This window comes from Lipotes vexillifer, unplaced genomic scaffold (assembly GCF_000442215.2).
Source record: "Lipotes vexillifer unplaced genomic scaffold, Lipotes_vexillifer_v1.1 scaffold382, whole genome shotgun sequence".
NCBI classification, from domain to species: Eukaryota; Metazoa; Chordata; class Mammalia; order Artiodactyla; family Lipotidae; genus Lipotes; species Lipotes vexillifer.
In genome coordinates, this window is record NW_006780611.1 from 3,716,391 (window position 1) to 3,733,085 (window position 16,695).

Sequence of the window (16,695 nt, forward strand, 5' to 3'; positions counted from 1 at the left end):
CGCCGCCACCGCCGCGCCCGCCCGCGTGGACCTGCAGCTGTCGGCGCCCGGCGGCCGGCTCTCCCTGCGCTGGCTCGCCCGCTTGCCGCGCTCCCTCGGGCGTCTGGAGTGGACCTTCCGCCTCGGGCTGCTCGGGCCCACGGTCCCCACGGCCGCCGCTGCCGCCGCCCGCGTGTCGCCCCGCTCGGCGGTGTCGCCCCTTTCGGCTCTGCCCCGCGGCCCACGCTCCTACGCGGGCTTAGTGGCCAGAACCCAGTGTCCCACGGACGGGCCCACGCCTGTCGTCTTAGAGGCTGTCAACCCGAACAGTTCCCAAGCCATGGACTCCTCGGTGTCCTGTCAGATATCACGCTCGGGGATCTGTGTGTTGGATCTGGTGAGGATCGATAGGAATGACGATTCTCCCCTGCAGCTGACCCGGAAGATGGAAGTCACCATCAATGCCACGGTTAAGGCCCGCTGCCCAATCCAAAGGTTCTTTGGTCAGTATTGGAAACTCTTTCCTGGACTAAACCTTTGCAAAACCCCCCTTTCAAGTCAGAGAACACTCCATCAAGTGTACGTATCTCCGCGCATTCTTTATCTTGGGGGGTGTATCTGCTTAATTTCTCCGTGTACATCGTCACATATGATCCAAAGATACCTCTGAAGAAAGACTCAGATTCCATCTATATCATCATTGTTAAAAGTCCCCTGGAGGCGGTTATTCCTGGGGACACCAACATCACAGTTAATTTCACAGATGGGCTGACTCTGAATGGAAATATGTCCTCTGATCCAGATGCAGAAAACCCTTTAGAGGGACTTCATTTTTTTTGGTACTGTACCACAGACCCAAGAAACTACGATGGACATGAAATTACGGTGAGGAGCAAGGAAGTCTGTCTCCCAGAGCAGGTTGATCTCAGGTGGACATGGGCCTCTGGTCCTATACTCACACTTTTGCCAGAAACACTTCACGGCGGCCGTGTGTATTTTTTCAGGCTGGTGATCCAGAAGAACGACAGAACAGCATTTTCTGATAGGACAGTGCATGTGCTCCAAGGACCAGCACCTGTAGCAAGCATTTCATGTGTTGAAAATTGTGACACAGTTTTGATTATATCAGAGAGATTTTCTTTGTCTCTAGAATGCCCACGCTGTAAAGCAGGCCGTGATGTCTATCGATGGTCCATTCTGTCGTCTTCAGGTGATAAGATGCCATTTGATTGGACGGGGCAAACAACAACAGGGCGGAATGGTGCATATTTGTCTGTAAAAGCTTTCGCTTTTCGGCGTTTCACTGAAGATAAGTTGTGGATTTCTCTAAATCTAGCAACCTGGGGTGGATCGAGCTTGGTCTTAAGGCATCCCTTCGTTATTCACCACATCCCTGAAACCACAGAATGCAAAATTGATCCAGCTAAAGGAATTGCATTCATTACTAAATTTGTTGTCCATTGTAGTAGTTTCAAGGATAAGAACATCGTTCTTACATATAAAATAATAGTTCCTGATGTGCATGGTTTTGGTGAAATCAGTTCTTTAAAAGAGAATAACTTTGGGTCCATCCTCTATTGGGGGAAGGATTGCACAGCGCCCCCTTCCTTTCTCCCTGTTGGTGTGTTGGCAAATCATTACGCCTTGAAAATACATGCTCAGGCATATAATACCTCCCTGGGAGCTTTTTCTCAGGTGACTTTGTACGCCACTGTACAGGCTCCCACTGACATAAACTCATCAAGGACTGTGCTGCAGGAGTTATTCAGTTCCACTACGGGACCAGGTTCATCGCTGTCTACTTTGCTTCAGCAGCAGGATTTTTTACCTGCAGGTTATTTAATGTACATTGTAGCTTCTGTCTTGAATAGCATGAAAACCGACTCACGTCTGCAAGCTGACCAAATTAGACTCCGAGAACACCTTTTCAATCAGTCTTTCATTCTTCCTGTAAACACTTTGGTGGAAATTAGCCAGGTGGTCATGACTGTTACTAAATTGACGCAGAAAACCTCTGAGTTCTCCTCACTTGTTCAGAAACTGGCCACGGTGAGGATTTGGCAAGCAAGCCAAGCCCTCCAAGAGTGTCACCAGAGAGATAAGCACATTTCTTCTGAGCAAATAGAAAGTGTAAGCACTGGAATATTAACAAGTTTGTCTAATATCCTGAAACTGATGGTTCGTCATGAAGTGGTCAAAGAGCCTTTCCATGTCGTTGAATCTCTAGCAGAGACAGTATTGGCTGTGAAAGTGCCAGAGGATAAGACCACTGCAATGAGGACCTCCAACTTTAACATGTATGTCAAGAAAACGGAAAAGTGGAACGTAACCAAGTTTTTCAGCACTGAGAAACACTGTCGAAATTGTTTTTATCCAACCCTAAATGTGAGCAGCGTTCCTAGTCTGCCTGCCAACGCTCCAATTTCTACAATGTTTTGTGAGTTTGCAGATGACCCTTTCCCTTGGCTGAATTATGGGGAAAACATTTTGACCGAGGTAGTTGGATTCCGAATGACAGGAACCGAGGCTACCGGTGACGTGATTGAGATCACACCTGATATAGTGGAAGTGTACCTCATCAGAAAAAACTTGAGCTTTGGGACTTTTAATCTCACGGTGGGCCCCAGCAAGGAGTCTCATAAAGCGGATGAGTCACTGAGAAAGACGACGGGGGCATTTAGCTTTGAAGTGGACAGCAGAGCAGGGAAGGAGGTGTTGATCCACATTGTGACGGAAGTGGCCGTGTTGTTCACAGTGTTGGTGTATGCTGGCCATCAGATCACACCCACCGCTTTGATCGCCACCTACCTTGTGCCCCATCGCATCCCCCCAGTTGCCCAAGACAGTGACCTGTTTGACCCTGACTGTACAGTGACAGAGGCCCGTGTGGTTTGCCTTCCCCCATCCCTGTTGCGGGTCATAGCTCAGCGAACCAGCTCCTCTGAGTCTACCGTCGCTGTGGTTCTGCAAGCGCCTCATTTTGTCCTAAAGCCCAATGACAAGTTAGTGAGAATTTCTGTTTTCAGCACTCAATGCTTGGACATGTATGGGATCCAGAGCGATTGGAGAGAAGACACCTGCGTTGTCGGAGAGAAGACCACCTGGCAGAAAGTGCACTGTATCTGCAAGAACCCAGGGCGGGCCAGGCGGCAGCTGGACGCAATGAAACTAGCCAACCTTCACCTGCGTACCCACTATTTGACGGCCAAGGTGATCGTGGTCCCTAACCCTGTGGATCTACGATTAGAGGTCATCAAGAACGTTACCCAAAACCCCGTGACCCTCTTCACTGTACTTTTCGTTATGCTCTTGTACATAGTCCTGGGGTTCTGGGCCTTGCACAGAGATGAAATGGACAAGTGTCTTAGGGAGCATGTGGTAGTGCTACCTGATAACGATCCTTATGATAATGTATGTTACCTAGTCACTGTTTTTACAGGAAGCCGTTGTGGGTCTGGGACCAGGGCCAATGTCTTTGTCCAACTGCAGGGAACAGAGAGTAGCAGCGATGTGCATTGTTTAAGCCATCCACAGTTTACAACCCTCTACCGAGGATGCATCAGCACTTTCCTCCTAACGACGAAAAATGACTTGGGGGACGTCCATTCCATCCGCGTGTGGCACAACAACGAGGGCAGGTCCCCTAGTTGGTATTTAAGTAGAATCAAAGTGGAGAATCTGTTCAGCAGACACATCTGGCTGTTCATGTGCCGGGAATGGCTTTCTATTGACACCTCTTTGGACAGAACCTTTCAAGTAACCCCCCCAGATAAGCCTCTCAACAGAATGGATTTTTTCCTTACAGATTTAAGTTATAGGCTGGGGAGAAGCCACATGTGGTTCTCTGTTTTTTCTGGTGTCATTACTACACCGTTCAGTAGGCTCCAGAGACTGTCCTGTTGCTTAGCCATGTTGCTGTCCTCCCTTCTGTGTAATATTATGTTCTTTAATCTAAATAAAGAAAAAGAAGCGGAGTCACAAGAGGGCAAGTACCTCAGGTCGATGGTGATCGGCATGGAAAGTGTCTTAATTACCATCCCTGTGCAACTACTGATCACGTCTTTGTTCATCTATTCCCAGAGGAGACCTCAGGTGACCCTAAGGGAGGTCGCTCCTCGGAAGCATCCGTGGACACCAGCGGCAAGTGAACACTGGGAAGAACGATTAGCAAAGTGGCACGCTCGTGAAACTGACAACGCAGGCTCCCAGGAGCCTGAAAAGCTTCCACCTACTAGAAGTCCTGGACTGGCCAAGGCTTCTGTCAAGGCCACCTCTAAAAGACGGCCCCAGCCCAAGCGAGCAGAAAGCAAGGTCTCCCGCACCCAAAGAAAAAATAAAAACGCCAATAACCCAAACGTTGAAGACAATCAAAGTGTTTCTTCTGGAGAGCACCCTCGCCAGCCCGGTGCTACACCCGTCAAAGAGAAGACCAGGATTGTTCTGCCGTGGTGTTGCGTTTATGTCGCATGGCTCTTGGTTTTTGTCACTTGTAGCATATCCTCATTCTTTATTGTATTTTATGGACTGACTTACGGCTACGAAAAGTCAATAGAATGGCTGTTTGCATCATTTTGTTGCTTCTTGCAGTCAGTTTTTCTGGTGCAACCGTCTAAAATTTTACTCGTGTCAGGCTACAGAACAAGTAAGCCCAAGTATTGTGAAAACCTTCCGTGGGTCGGCAGCTGTCGCTACAGTGAGATCGAGCTGCAGAGCATCACGCAGAACCCAGAGGAAATGCGCAGGCGCCAGCAGCACATCGTCCAGCTCCGAAGCTCGAGGATGTACCAGCCCCTCACTGAAGACGAAATCACAATATTCAAAAGAAAGAAGAGGGTCAAGAGAAGAGCTTTCCTGTTCCTGAGCTACATCCTCACTCACTTCATGTTTCTGGCCCTCCTGTTGAGCCTGGTCACCCTCCTACGCCACACCGACGGCTTTTACTATAATCGGTTTATTCGTGACCAGTTCTCTGTGGATCTGGCGTCGGTGACCAAGCTGGGAGACATCTTTCGGTGGCTGAACAGCGTGCTGTTGCCTCTGCTCCACAACGACCTGCGTCCCACCTTTCTCCCTGACAGCTCCTCTAAAATCCTTGGCCTGCCGCTGATGAGGCAGGTGAGGGCGCAACCTGGAGAGAAAACCTGTCTGCCTGCCAAACACTTCACGCAGCACAGCCTCAAAAGAGAGATTCACTGTCACCCCGAATATGGCACTGACCCAGAAGACACAAAAAGCTACTCCAGGTTGTGGAATAGAGTTAGTAAGCGGGCTATAGACAAGACTACGAAAGGATTTACTTACAAGCCTCGAGAAAAGAGATGGGGGTACTATTCCTATGGGCTATTGCATACCTACGGGTCAGGAGGGTATGCGTTCTATTTTTTCCCGGAAGAGCAGCAGTTTAATTCCACACTGAGGCTCAGCGAACTCCAGGGAAGCCATTGGCTGGATGAGAAGACATGGGCTGTGATCTTGGAACTAACAACTTTTAATCCAGACATCACTCTCTTCTGCAGCATCTCAGTCGTCTTTGAGGTCTCTCGGGTAGGCGTTGTGAACACTAGCCTGTCTGCGCACTCCTTCTCGCTTGCCGATTTCAACAGAAAAACTTCCGCAGAAATCTACTTGTACGTGGCCATCCTCATTTTTTTTTTTGCCTACGTTGTCGACGAGGTCTACATCATCATACAAGAAAGGTCCGCCTACGTGAAAAGTGTATATAATTTGCTCAACTTTGCTTTAAAATGCATCTTTACCGTGTTGATCGTGCTCTTTTTCAGGAAACACTTCTTGGCTGTCGGTATAATTCGGTTTTACCTGTCGAACTCTGAGGATTTCATTCCCTTTCATGCAGTGTCTCAAGTAGATCACGCCATGAGGGTGATTTTGGGTTTCCTGTTGTTTCTGACAATCCTGAAGACCCTCAGGTATTCCAGGTTCTTTTACAATGTGCGTCTCGCACAGAGGGCCATCCAGACTGCCCTTCCCGGCATCTGCCACATGGCACTAGTGGTGTCCGTGTATTTCTTTGTCTACATGACTTTTGGTTACCTGGTATTCGGGCAGCACGAATGGAACTACAGTGATATGATTCACGCCACGCAGACAATATTCTCCTACTGCGTTTCAGCTTTTCAGAACACGGAATTGTCCAGTAACCGGGTTCTCGGGGTCCTGTTTCTCTCATCTTTTTTGCTGGTGATGATCTGCATATTGATCAACTTATTTCAGGCGGTGATTTTGTCTGCCTACGAGGAAATGAAGCAGCCCGTGTACGAGGAGCCCTCAGAAGAAGCGGAAGCAATGACCTACCTGTGTCACAGACTAAGAACTGCATTTGGCTTTCTCTCCTTCAAATCCAAGGCACAAGACCAACCCAAGTTCTTTGTCAACATGGTATACGGGCAGCCAGAGAAGAACAACAGCCGGTATCTGGGGCTGAAGACCCGAAACGTTAATGGGAAGAAAATGGTGTATCTCGTTGTGTGAATCCATGACAGCTTCGAGGTCCACAGGCCAGCTTCTCTCAAATGCTCACTTCCTGGGATTAAGGAACGTTTAGTGGCTCAGTTGTGCTTTCTACCCGTGTCCTTCACAATGCACACCCCCTACGTTTGGAAGTATCCGCAGTCTTGGCCTCCTCTTCGGAACTCGAAAGGAGGGTGTCAGAGTGCAGTGCACCCTGACGGAGAGAGGAGGATGACGGCCTGTGAGTCCTGGGTTGATTTCCCTGTGGCCGGGAAGCTGGTGTCTTTGGAACCTGCTGCAGTTTAGAAGGTTAGAGACCCAGATTTGGGGTAGGGAACTCAAAGGCCCCCTCAGCCTCACCCCACCTTGCCAGAAGCAGCAGGAAAATTCTGCTGCTTCTGTGCCCCCCTCCCTGGGGCTGGGAGGCCAGCACTTGCGGTTCAGTGCCTCAGCCCCGCTGCACACAGGGCTGCAGGGCCTCCCCCACCCTCCCAACTCCGCCGCCCACACTGCAGCTGGGCCAGGGCCTTGTGATGAGTCTCAGGAGTTGCCCTCGTGCCTGGGAATGCAGGGATGCGGACCTGGGGGTCAGAGGTCTGAAGCCTCCCATCTACTTAAGGCCACTGCAAGTGAAAGATGTAAAGTGTAATAACGTTTTCTGGCCATGAGACGTGACTTTTATTAAACAGGAAGAAGGTGTGTGTGTGTGGGTTCACACTGAAAGATAGTAAATATTCTATATAATGTATATAGCGATATATACATCCAGGATTTGGGCTTTAGGGTTATTGATGGCCTAGTGGATTGTTTAGAAAACACTGTTTAAGAAAAATAGGCTAGCAGCTATTGGATTTTCACTCAGAAGCATGCTCATTTATGTAGATGCCACTTTAAGCTTGATCAGAATTAAATGTGAGATTTCTTCTGTGAGACCTGCAGTGATTCCTGTGAGGGGGTGTGTACACCGATGGCTCCTGCCCTCAAAGTCGAGGGCCAGCAAAGGGGGACAACAGGCAGGTGGGCAGCTGCTCTGTCCCAGGTGTTTGTTACTCACTTGGCGCCCCTGTAGTCCTGTGCTGCACGGGAATGGTCATGGTACCCTGCACCTTGGCAGGTACAGGCATGCACACACGCACGTGTGCATGCGTTCCATCGTTTCCTCCCCAGGGGAGGCCTGAGAACCTGGGGTGGGGGGTGGCCTTCTCTGCCAGCTAAGATAATGAAGAGGTTTTGTGACTCACCGAAGACCACCCACACGGTTAGGGTCAGAAGGTCAGTTCTGGGTTTTCTAACTGCCCTGGTGGGACGTCTCAGGTGTGGCTGGGCTCTGGCCGCTGGTTCCAAGTGAAGTGCACGTTCATGGTTAGCACCTCTCATTACCACCTGACTTCTGAACAGGTTGGGAAGGCGTACGCATGGGGGCCAAATGTTTACTTTTTCCTGGGGTCTGGTCAGGTGCAATCACCCATGGAATGCAGAACGGGGGAGTGTAAGCCCCAGGTGATGTGCAGGCGACATGGGGCAGGCCTCGCCCTTAGAAGCTTCGAAGACCCAGGCAGACAAGGCAGACTCGGGTGCTCTGTGGCTGGGTACACCCAGACATTCTTCCCAAATTTAGGATCAGCTGAAGTCTCTACCCCTGTGGTGCTGTGGGAGGCCGAGGGTTACACTAATTGGCCTCCCTTCCCTGGAAGAAAGCCCCCAGACCCGCATAGCATCTCATGATTGGGAGCTGTGAGCGTCAGCGTCATAAAGGCAGGGCCTAGGTGGGCCGTCCAGGAACAAGGCGGGGGTGGGGGCTGGGGTGGGCTGGGTGATGACCAGGGACAGCAGCTGCAGGCCCCTCAAAGGAGACAAGACTGTCACCTTGTGGCTCCAGTGAGAAGTCTAGCAGAGTCACAGGGCTGTTTCCACGCATACTGGGAGAGAGGGGAGTGCCAGGGGCCTTCTAATGATAGAGCAATGACAAGTATTTATATAGTTTAGAAATATTAGAGATGCCAATTATAACATTGTCAGTGTGAAAATTAATAAAGGGACACGTGGAGTGGAGTCGGGAGGCCAGAAGTGGGGGCTCTCATGCACGTACCACTCAGGCCAACACAGATCCCAACAGGAAGAGAGGTACCATGCCTCTCTGGCAGGAAGCGATGCTACTTTACTAGGCAGCAGGAGGAAGGAAGGTTTTCTCGTCGCCTGGCAACAGCCCAGCCAATAAGAGACTGTCACAACTCACACTAGATTTCCTACTCCCAGTTTCCTCCAATGGACAGTTTGTTTATAAGAGCCACGCCCAACTTCCCTTTCTCTATTAAAAAAGTTCCCTCTCCTTTGCTTTACCAGACTTAACGCGTCTCAAATTGCAATTCTTTGCTGCTCCCGAATAAACCCATTTTGCTGGTAAAAATAACCGCTGGTGAAAACAAAACTGGCTGTTTTATTGTTTTAGGTTAACATCAGGAAAACAAAGTAACGAGACAAATCAAAATTCAGGTTTCTTTAGAAGGTCATTTTCACAGGACATGGCAACAATTTCTAAAGGAGTCTTTTTTTTTTTTTTTTTTTTTTTTTTTTTCCTTGCGTTATGCGGGCCTCTCCCTGTTGTGGCCTCTCCCATTTGCGGAGCACAGGCTCCGGACGCGCAGGCTCAGCGGCCATGGCTCACGGGCCCAGCCGCTCCGCGGCATGTGGGATCTTCCCGAAACGGGGCACGAACCCGCGTCTCCTGCATCGGCAGGCGGACTCTCAAGCACTGCGCCACCAGGGAAGCCCTCTAAAGGAGTCTTTTAAGACGCCTTTGTTCCCATCAGTTTCCAGGGATAGGGTAGGCATGTTCCAGAACAAGTTGGAAACAGTTATGAATACCCTCCCAAGTCTGTATTGCACAGGAAAACAAGACAAATGTTCTTGGATTTGTTCTCCATGTAGCCCCTTATTAACTCAGAGAAGGAGAACAAATTTTAGATACAGAGAGATGTGGCTCCATCTGAAGCTCCACGTCCTTCATCTACCTCAAACTCTTTCACCAATTATGAAGACTTGCATTTGTAAGGCCTGCTTCTGTATGTATATTATACTCTTAAATATTTACTTCAAAGCTATACACCGTTAAAGGCATTTTGTCCATTGCAATAAATTCAGGTCTCTCCATGCATCCTCCCTCCACCACTCCACAGAGGGCCAGCCTTTCCCTTGAGCCAGAAGAAACCTCCAGTGTCTCTCGTCGTGGAAGGCTTCATCTGGGTGCTGGTTACACTGCTGTACTTACTTTGTGAGAATTCATCTTGCCGCACACTTAGGAAGTATCTACTTTTCTGTATGTACGTTATGCTTTTAAGAGTTTACTTAAAAAACTAAGGCCTGCTTCTGGAATTTCATTAGCACTAAAAGCAAAGTGCCAGCCTTTGGATGTTAATTTTACTGGCAGAAATGGAGAAAGGGATGAATAAGATTGGACTTAACAGTGAAATGAGGTATATAAGGAATTAATCCTCCAGAGTTACCCCCTCCTTTTATTGCTGTTAGCAATGCTTTGTTTTAGATTCTAATCTGCATTCAATTCCTTATTTTTCAATTTTCAAACTTCCTTTGTCAGGCTCCACTTGAATATGCAATGTATAATACTTGTTTAGTGTCATGATTTTTAAAAAGCTTAATCGTTTAAGACAACATTTATACAATGTCTTATAAGTCCTGCCACAACATCTAGGTAGCTATATTCCCTGGCAAGGCCACCCCTAACGTCGTGGGTTCCAGGCAGGATGACAAATATCTGCATGTCTAAGTATTTAAAGGTTATAAAACAAGTTTACAAACGATTACATGAAATATGTTATAGCCACCTATCTTGACATCCACACTTTCTTAAGGGCAAAATTAAAAATTATTTGTTAATGCTATGGTTTTTATATAGATGAAAATGGGCAAAATATCAAAGATAACTGAATTACTGTTGTGTACCTCTGGGTGTTCTGTTGGTGGGCCACTGATCTTTGGATGAGTAAAAATACATACATAATCCATAAATTATTGTGCGTATATTCCATAAAGTTTATTTTTCTTGAATTCATTTCAGAAAAATTGTGTTGATAATAACAAAGCTTTTCACATAACTGTGTTGTATTGACAATAGTGCCAAGTTAGACAAACTTTCCTGAGTCTTAGTAGTTTGCAGATAGTTTTTAATGATTTCAGCTGGGAGAAACTTCACTCTGCTGAGGGAGCAGCAACTGGAATTGCCAATAAATTTCTGAAAGTTTTAGATTTAGAATTGAACCATGAGTATTGATATCATGTTTAAACACAGTAAGGAGAGTGCATATAAAAAGATCATTATATTAAACATCATTATATTTTCCTTTCGTTTCATCATATAAATCTCATCATTAATTCACTATCATCATTTCTTATAACACATCTAGATCCATCCAGTTTTGTTTTTTCTTTGTTGTTGTTGTTGTTTTTTTTGCGGTACGCGGGTCTCTCACTGTTGTGGCCTCTCCCGTTGCGGAGCACAGGCTCCGGACGCACAGGCTCAGCGGCCATGGCCCACGGGCCCAGCCGCTCCGCGGCACGTGGGATCCTCCCGGACCGGGGCACGAACCCGTGTCCCCTGCATCGGCAGGCGGACTCCCAACCACTGCGCCACCAGGGAAGCCCCTCGTTGCTGTTTTAACTTGCATTTCCCTGATGACATAGGATGTGGAACATCTTTTCATATGCTTATTTGTCATCTGTGTATCTTCTTTGGTGAGGTGTCTGTTAAGGTCTTTGGCCCATTCTTTAACTGGGTTGTTTGTATTATTACTGTTGAGTTTTAATAGTTCTTTGTATATTTTGGATAAGAGTCCTTTGTCATATATACCTTTGGCAAATACTTTCTCTCATTCTGTGGCTTGTCTTTTCATTCTCTTGATTTAGTGCTTATTTCACATGCAGTTTCTTTTGGGAAACCATTTTTTTCTAAAGCTTTATTAGATATTTTTAATCCTTTTGGATTTTTTGGTAAGCTTTTTCTTATATTAATAACTGTGGACAGCTCAAATCAAAATTAACTTTATTTTCTGACAAAGTCCATGATTTGCTCTTTGAATCTTATTTCACTTTTTAACTCTTCCAGTGCAGCTCGTAACTTGTCTAAACTGTCTAATGGCTTTGACAGCATTCGTGGGATAACCAGTCATGTATCTCAGAGTGGATTTAGGTCAAATTTTAAATGCTTTATCAAGTGGCCCATCTTTGGGCAGATCCAAAAATAAAAACCAACAGTATGTAATCTTTGAATTGATCCAAAGAGTGCCGTTGCTGTAAGCACAGTTGAGGTCACATGCTCTAGTAGCAAAATATAAGGGCTCGCTAGTTCTTGAGGAGTAGGACAGGAGCCGCTCTGGCTCAAGTCCAGAAATAGTTACTGTTGCCAGCATTACTAAGACACCTTATATAATCCTTATTTCTCGATTCCCCAAAGGAATAAGTCCCAGACCTCAGGGCTGCTGGCTTCAGAATCATCCCCTAGCCCCGTAGAATGGTACCTCGAATACACACGAGGGGCCAGGAGTGCAGTGGGACGGCCACTGCAGGTCTAGGGAAGCCCTTGTCTGAGCTTCGGGACGGGGAGCTTGGGGTCCAGTGCAACTTTTGGTAGATGACGTGGTTGGTGCCCCAAGGTGAAGACCTGGAAGTTGAAGGATGGTGGTCCCAGATGATGACGGGCATTGCAGGCCACTTAGGCCACTTTAAGGCTTTGGAGGAGTACAGTGACAAGTGCCGGCTGCACACAGCTTTTAAAGGTCGCAGGAAGCCACAGGGCTCATTTTGAACCCATTCTGCCTGTTGCCTTAGGGCACATAGTAACCACTGCCTGCGGCCCTGGCCCCAGGCCCCGGAGGCTTCCGTCCTAGTTGGGGGACGGGTAGCATCAGAACTAAGAGCAGGGCATTTCGGTCCGAAGCGCGCAGTGAGAGAAACCACGTGGGGATGGAAATGCGGCTGGGGCCGGGTTATCTGTGGGCCGCGCACCGGCGGCACCGACTCTGTGGAGCCCGGTGGGAAACCCAGAAAGAAGCTGAGAGCCTTGGAGCAGCCAGCACGTCAGGCCACGTGGGCGTGAGCCAGCCAAGTGCTGCCCAGCCGCTGCCAATCCCGAGAGATCAGGTAGGGGAAGCCGCAGCTAGGCGCAGGGCAAGGCGGAAGTCCGCCACGAGGCCCCGCCCCGCGCCTCACCGCGCACGCGCCGTGGGCTCGGCGGCGGCGGCGGCCGCGGCGGCGGCGGCGGCGGCGGCGGCGGCGGCGGCGGCGCGGCGGCGGCGGCGGCGGCGGCGGCGGCGGCGTTGGTCGTGGTGAGTGGCGCGGCCTGGTGGCTTGACGGGGACGTGTGCGGCCGCGCCCGGGTCCCTCCTGGCGCGTCTCGTGCGTCCAGCTCGGCCTGGGCGCCTCCGCGGAGCCCTGCGGGGTTCCGAGCGTCGGAGGCCCGTGCGGCCTCCCTCGGCGCTGGGGGCGGGCCGCGGAGCCTGCGCCCTGGCTCATCCCCGGTCCCGCCCGGACTGCACGGCGCCCGGAGCCTTCCGAGTGCACGTCGGCTGATTCGACATAACCAAGGGAAAATCAATGAACTTGATGACAGGGCAGTAGAAATGACCCAAACTGAAACACAGAGAGAAGAGTAGAAAAAAACAAACCCAGAGCAAAGGGTCCAAGAACCGTGGGACAACATCAAAGTTTAACGTATTTGCGTTTGGAACCTCAGCGGGAGACAAGAAATAATGGGGCAGAAGAAATATTTGAAGCGGTAATGGTTAAGGATTTTCCAAAAGTAATGAAAGATACTAAACCACAGATCAAAATGCTTAAAGCAGCACAAGCAGGATAAATAGGTTTAAAAGGAAAAAAAAAAAGTAGTTGTGTAGTCAAGCTGTCGAAAGCCAAAGGTGAACAGAAAATCTTCAGGGCAGCCAGAGGGCAATTCCATAGGTAGAGACGTTGGGGGAAACCCACCAGATGGCAGGAACAGCAGGAGCGAAGGCCGGGGCAGGGGAGGGGGTGAGGAAGTGCAGGGAACACCTGAAGGACAGTGATGGAGCCACTTGAACTGCAGCCTGCTGTATGGAGGGGTGGGCGCTGGACAGCAGAGTCATTGGGAGATAAGTCCCAGGTTAAAGAGGGCTTAAATGCCAAGGAAGGGAATTTATTCTGTAGTCAGGTGGGGAGCCCCTTGGCTCTGAAGCACCACCCAGAGCCTTGAATTTTGTCATGCTTTTTTATGCATCTATTGAAATGATGGTGTGGTTTTTCTTCCTTTATTCAGTTGCTCTCATGAGTTGGCATTCACTGGTTTTCGAATGTTGAGCCAACATTGCCTTCCTGGGTTGAATCCACTCTGTCGTGACGCCCTAGGCTTCTTATGTATTATTGAATTCAATTTGCTAATATTTTGCTGAAGATATTTGCTTGTGAAGGATATTACTCTGTAGTTTTCCTGTAGTAGCCTTGTCTGATGAATGGTATCAGGGTAATACTGGCAGTTTTGGTGTCCATGTAATATAGGCCTCAAAATCACTTGGGAAGTGTTCCTTTCTCTGTATTCTGAAACAGTTTCTGTAGGTTGGTATTACCTCTTCCTCAAATGCTTGACAGTTTGCTGGTAAAGACATCTGGGCATGAAGCTTTGCTGGTGTTCTGTTTCTTTTTTTTGTTGTTCTTTTTGTTTGTTTTTGTACTATTTCATTTTAAAGGAAAATTTTAAATTATGAATTCAGTTTTCTTAATAGATAAAGGGCTATTCAGGTTTTCTATTTTGAGTCAGTTCTGATAAATGGTGTTTTTTCAAGAAATACGTCCATTTCATCTAAACTGTCAGATTTGGTAAAAAAGGTCACTGCATTCCTTTATTATCCTTTTAATGTCTGTAGTCTTAGTGATGTCCCCTGTTTCATTCCTTATTGTGGTAATTTGTATCTTCTTCCTGTTTTTCTTTTCTTTTTTTTTTTTTTTGGCGGTACGTGGGCCTCTCACTGTTGCGGCCTCTCCCATTGTGGAGCACAGGCTCCGGACGCACAGGCTCAGCGGCCATGGCTCACGGGCCAAGCTGCTCTGCAGCAGGTGGGATCTTCCCGGACCGGGGCACGAACCCATGTCCCCTGCATTGGCAGGCGGACTCTCAACCACTGCGCCACCAGGGAAGCCCATTCCTGTTTTTTTTGATCAGTCTAATTAGAGGTTGTCAACTTTATTGACATTTTGAAATGACCAGCTTTGGTTTTATCGATTTTTTTTCCTATTGTTTGTCCATTTTCTGTTTCTTTGATTTGTGTTATTTATTATTTTCTTCTTTCTGTTTATGTTGAGTTTAATTTGCATTTTTCTAGCTTCTTAAGGTAGAAAGTTAGATGATTTACTTTAAACCCTCTTTTCCAATTTAAGCATTTAAAACCGTGAATGTCCCTGTAAACACTGCTTAAGCTGCATTCTATGTATTTTGATATTTTGTATTTTAGTTTTCATTTAGTTCAAAATATTTTCTAATTTCTCTTCTGATTTCTTCTTTGAATTATGGTTTATAATTCATTTAATGGTTTATATCATTTAATTTCCAAATATTTGGAGATTTTCCATGTATCTCTTTGTTACTGATTTTAATTTAATTATTATGGGGTTGGAGAATGTACTCTATGATTTCAGGCTTTTAAAGTTTGAGGCTCATTTTATGGCCCAGAATATAGTCTGTCTTGGTGAATAGCTCAAGTGCACTTGAAAAGAACGTGTGACCTTGAGCAGGTCTCGTCACTTACTCTGAACTTGAGGTGCCTTGTCTGTACGGTGCCCTTCTCACCTGTGGGTAAGAAGCAGGCAGTGGGGAGCTTTGAGATGTGGGTAGCTCTTGGTCCTGTAGGTGACATGCCCTGTCTTTTGACCTTGCAGATGGAGTGTGAGGCGGAGCGCCGCCCCTTGGGTGTGTTTGAGTGCCAGCTCTGTGCCTTAACTGCTCCGTATAGCTACGTGGGGCAGCAGCCCCCCGGCACCCAGTCTGTCGTGTGAGTACCAGGGTCCCAGCACCCCAGGGAGCCCGCCCAGAGCTGGCTGGCCTAAGTCTGACACAGGGCTTGGGTGTTGTGTCTGGGGCCACCCGGCCCAGGCTCTGGGCACTTCAGGTGTGGCCCAAGAAGGCACAGGGCAAGGTTCGACGCCATCCGGCTCTCCTAGAACCTCCCAGTCCCTATGTCCCTGCTCAGCCCAGAGTCCAGCACCTGCTCCGGCTGCGGGGTGGAAGCACCGTGGCTCAGGCTGAAACAGCTCAGCAGCTGGGAGCACAGGGACCCGCAGAGGCCACCGCATCTGGGGCTGGGCCTTGTCACTGGTCCCGCTGGTTCCTACGACGGCACCTTCTCAGCGGGAAGCTGCCCGCCTTGCGGCTCTTGTACTGGTGGGAGTGAGCCCTGAGGACCAGCTTCCTGTGCACCTGTCCACGGATGGCCCAGAGTAGAGCCAGTGGGTCCCGGGGCTTGATTTTTGACCTTCAACTTGTCCTCCATCAGAGGCCACCTTGTGGGGATCTGGCCAGTACATTATGTGGGCCAAGCGGCAGGGGCCAGGCTGCTTTCCTCCGTCCCTGAGGAACCTGGGGTGTTGCCTTGGATCCTATCCTGTCGGTCTCCTTTCTGGTGTGCGCTGTGAGGCCAGAACCTTAGCCAGTGTAAAGTGCCCTGTTCTCCCTGTGTGGAAGCAGGCAGTTTGGGAGCGGGTGTCATCCCGGAGGTGAGGGCAGAGCTCGGAGAGCTCGCATGGAGGCCTTGTGCCCACCCTCCGCCCTGCTGAGTCAGGCTGGGGTCTGGGGGCTGAGTTGCAGCAGCCCTTCTTTGGGCCGAGGCGGAGTGGTTCTTTCCCCGCGGTCGGCACGGAGCCTGGAGCCCGGAGCAGGTGTCATTCCATCCCGGCCGGGCGCCACTGCTTGCCTCTCTGCTACTGCTTGGTGGCACTGGGGGCCACCCCTCCCCGCGGTGAGCGCGCACGGTGAGCGGGCCCCGGGGAGGTCCGTGCAGCTGGCCACCTTCCGCCAGCAGAGGTCTGGGCCATGCTGCCCAGCGGCACCACTTCCTGTCCCGCAGCCTCCTGGAGGAGAGCTACGTCATGAGGGGCCCCTTCGCCCCCAGCAAGGACAGGTTCCTGGTCCTCGGCTCGAGGTGCGGCTTGTGCGGCAGGCTGGTGTGCGTGGGCCCGGTGGGTAAGCCACGTGCGGCTGGGGCCGCCTTCCCT

The 16,695-nt window shown here is 49.3% G+C and overlaps 2 protein-coding genes across 2 annotated transcripts in view; both read left to right on the plus strand.

Moving 5' to 3' along the window:
* Window position 1: 1 nt before the first annotated feature.
* PKDREJ (polycystin family receptor for egg jelly) lies at window positions 2-6,468 on the plus strand (the record flags this gene model as incomplete). The annotated part of the gene is given in 2 exon segments (XM_007472398.1): window positions 2-500; window positions 503-6,468. Coding segments are annotated over 2 exon segments (6,465 nt in total), but the record flags the coding sequence as incomplete, so codon positions are not given.
* An 8,895-nt stretch (window positions 6,469-15,363) lies between these two features.
* CDPF1 (cysteine rich DPF motif domain containing 1) overlaps window positions 15,364-16,695 on the plus strand; it is a 1,891-nt gene continuing 559 nt past the window's right edge. Inside the window, exons 1-2 of the mRNA XM_007453905.1 lie at window positions 15,364-15,476; window positions 16,548-16,659. Of these exons, the coding sequence (XP_007453967.1) occupies window positions 15,364-15,476; window positions 16,548-16,659 (225 nt within the window). The remainder of the gene's footprint in view (window positions 15,477-16,547; window positions 16,660-16,695) is intronic.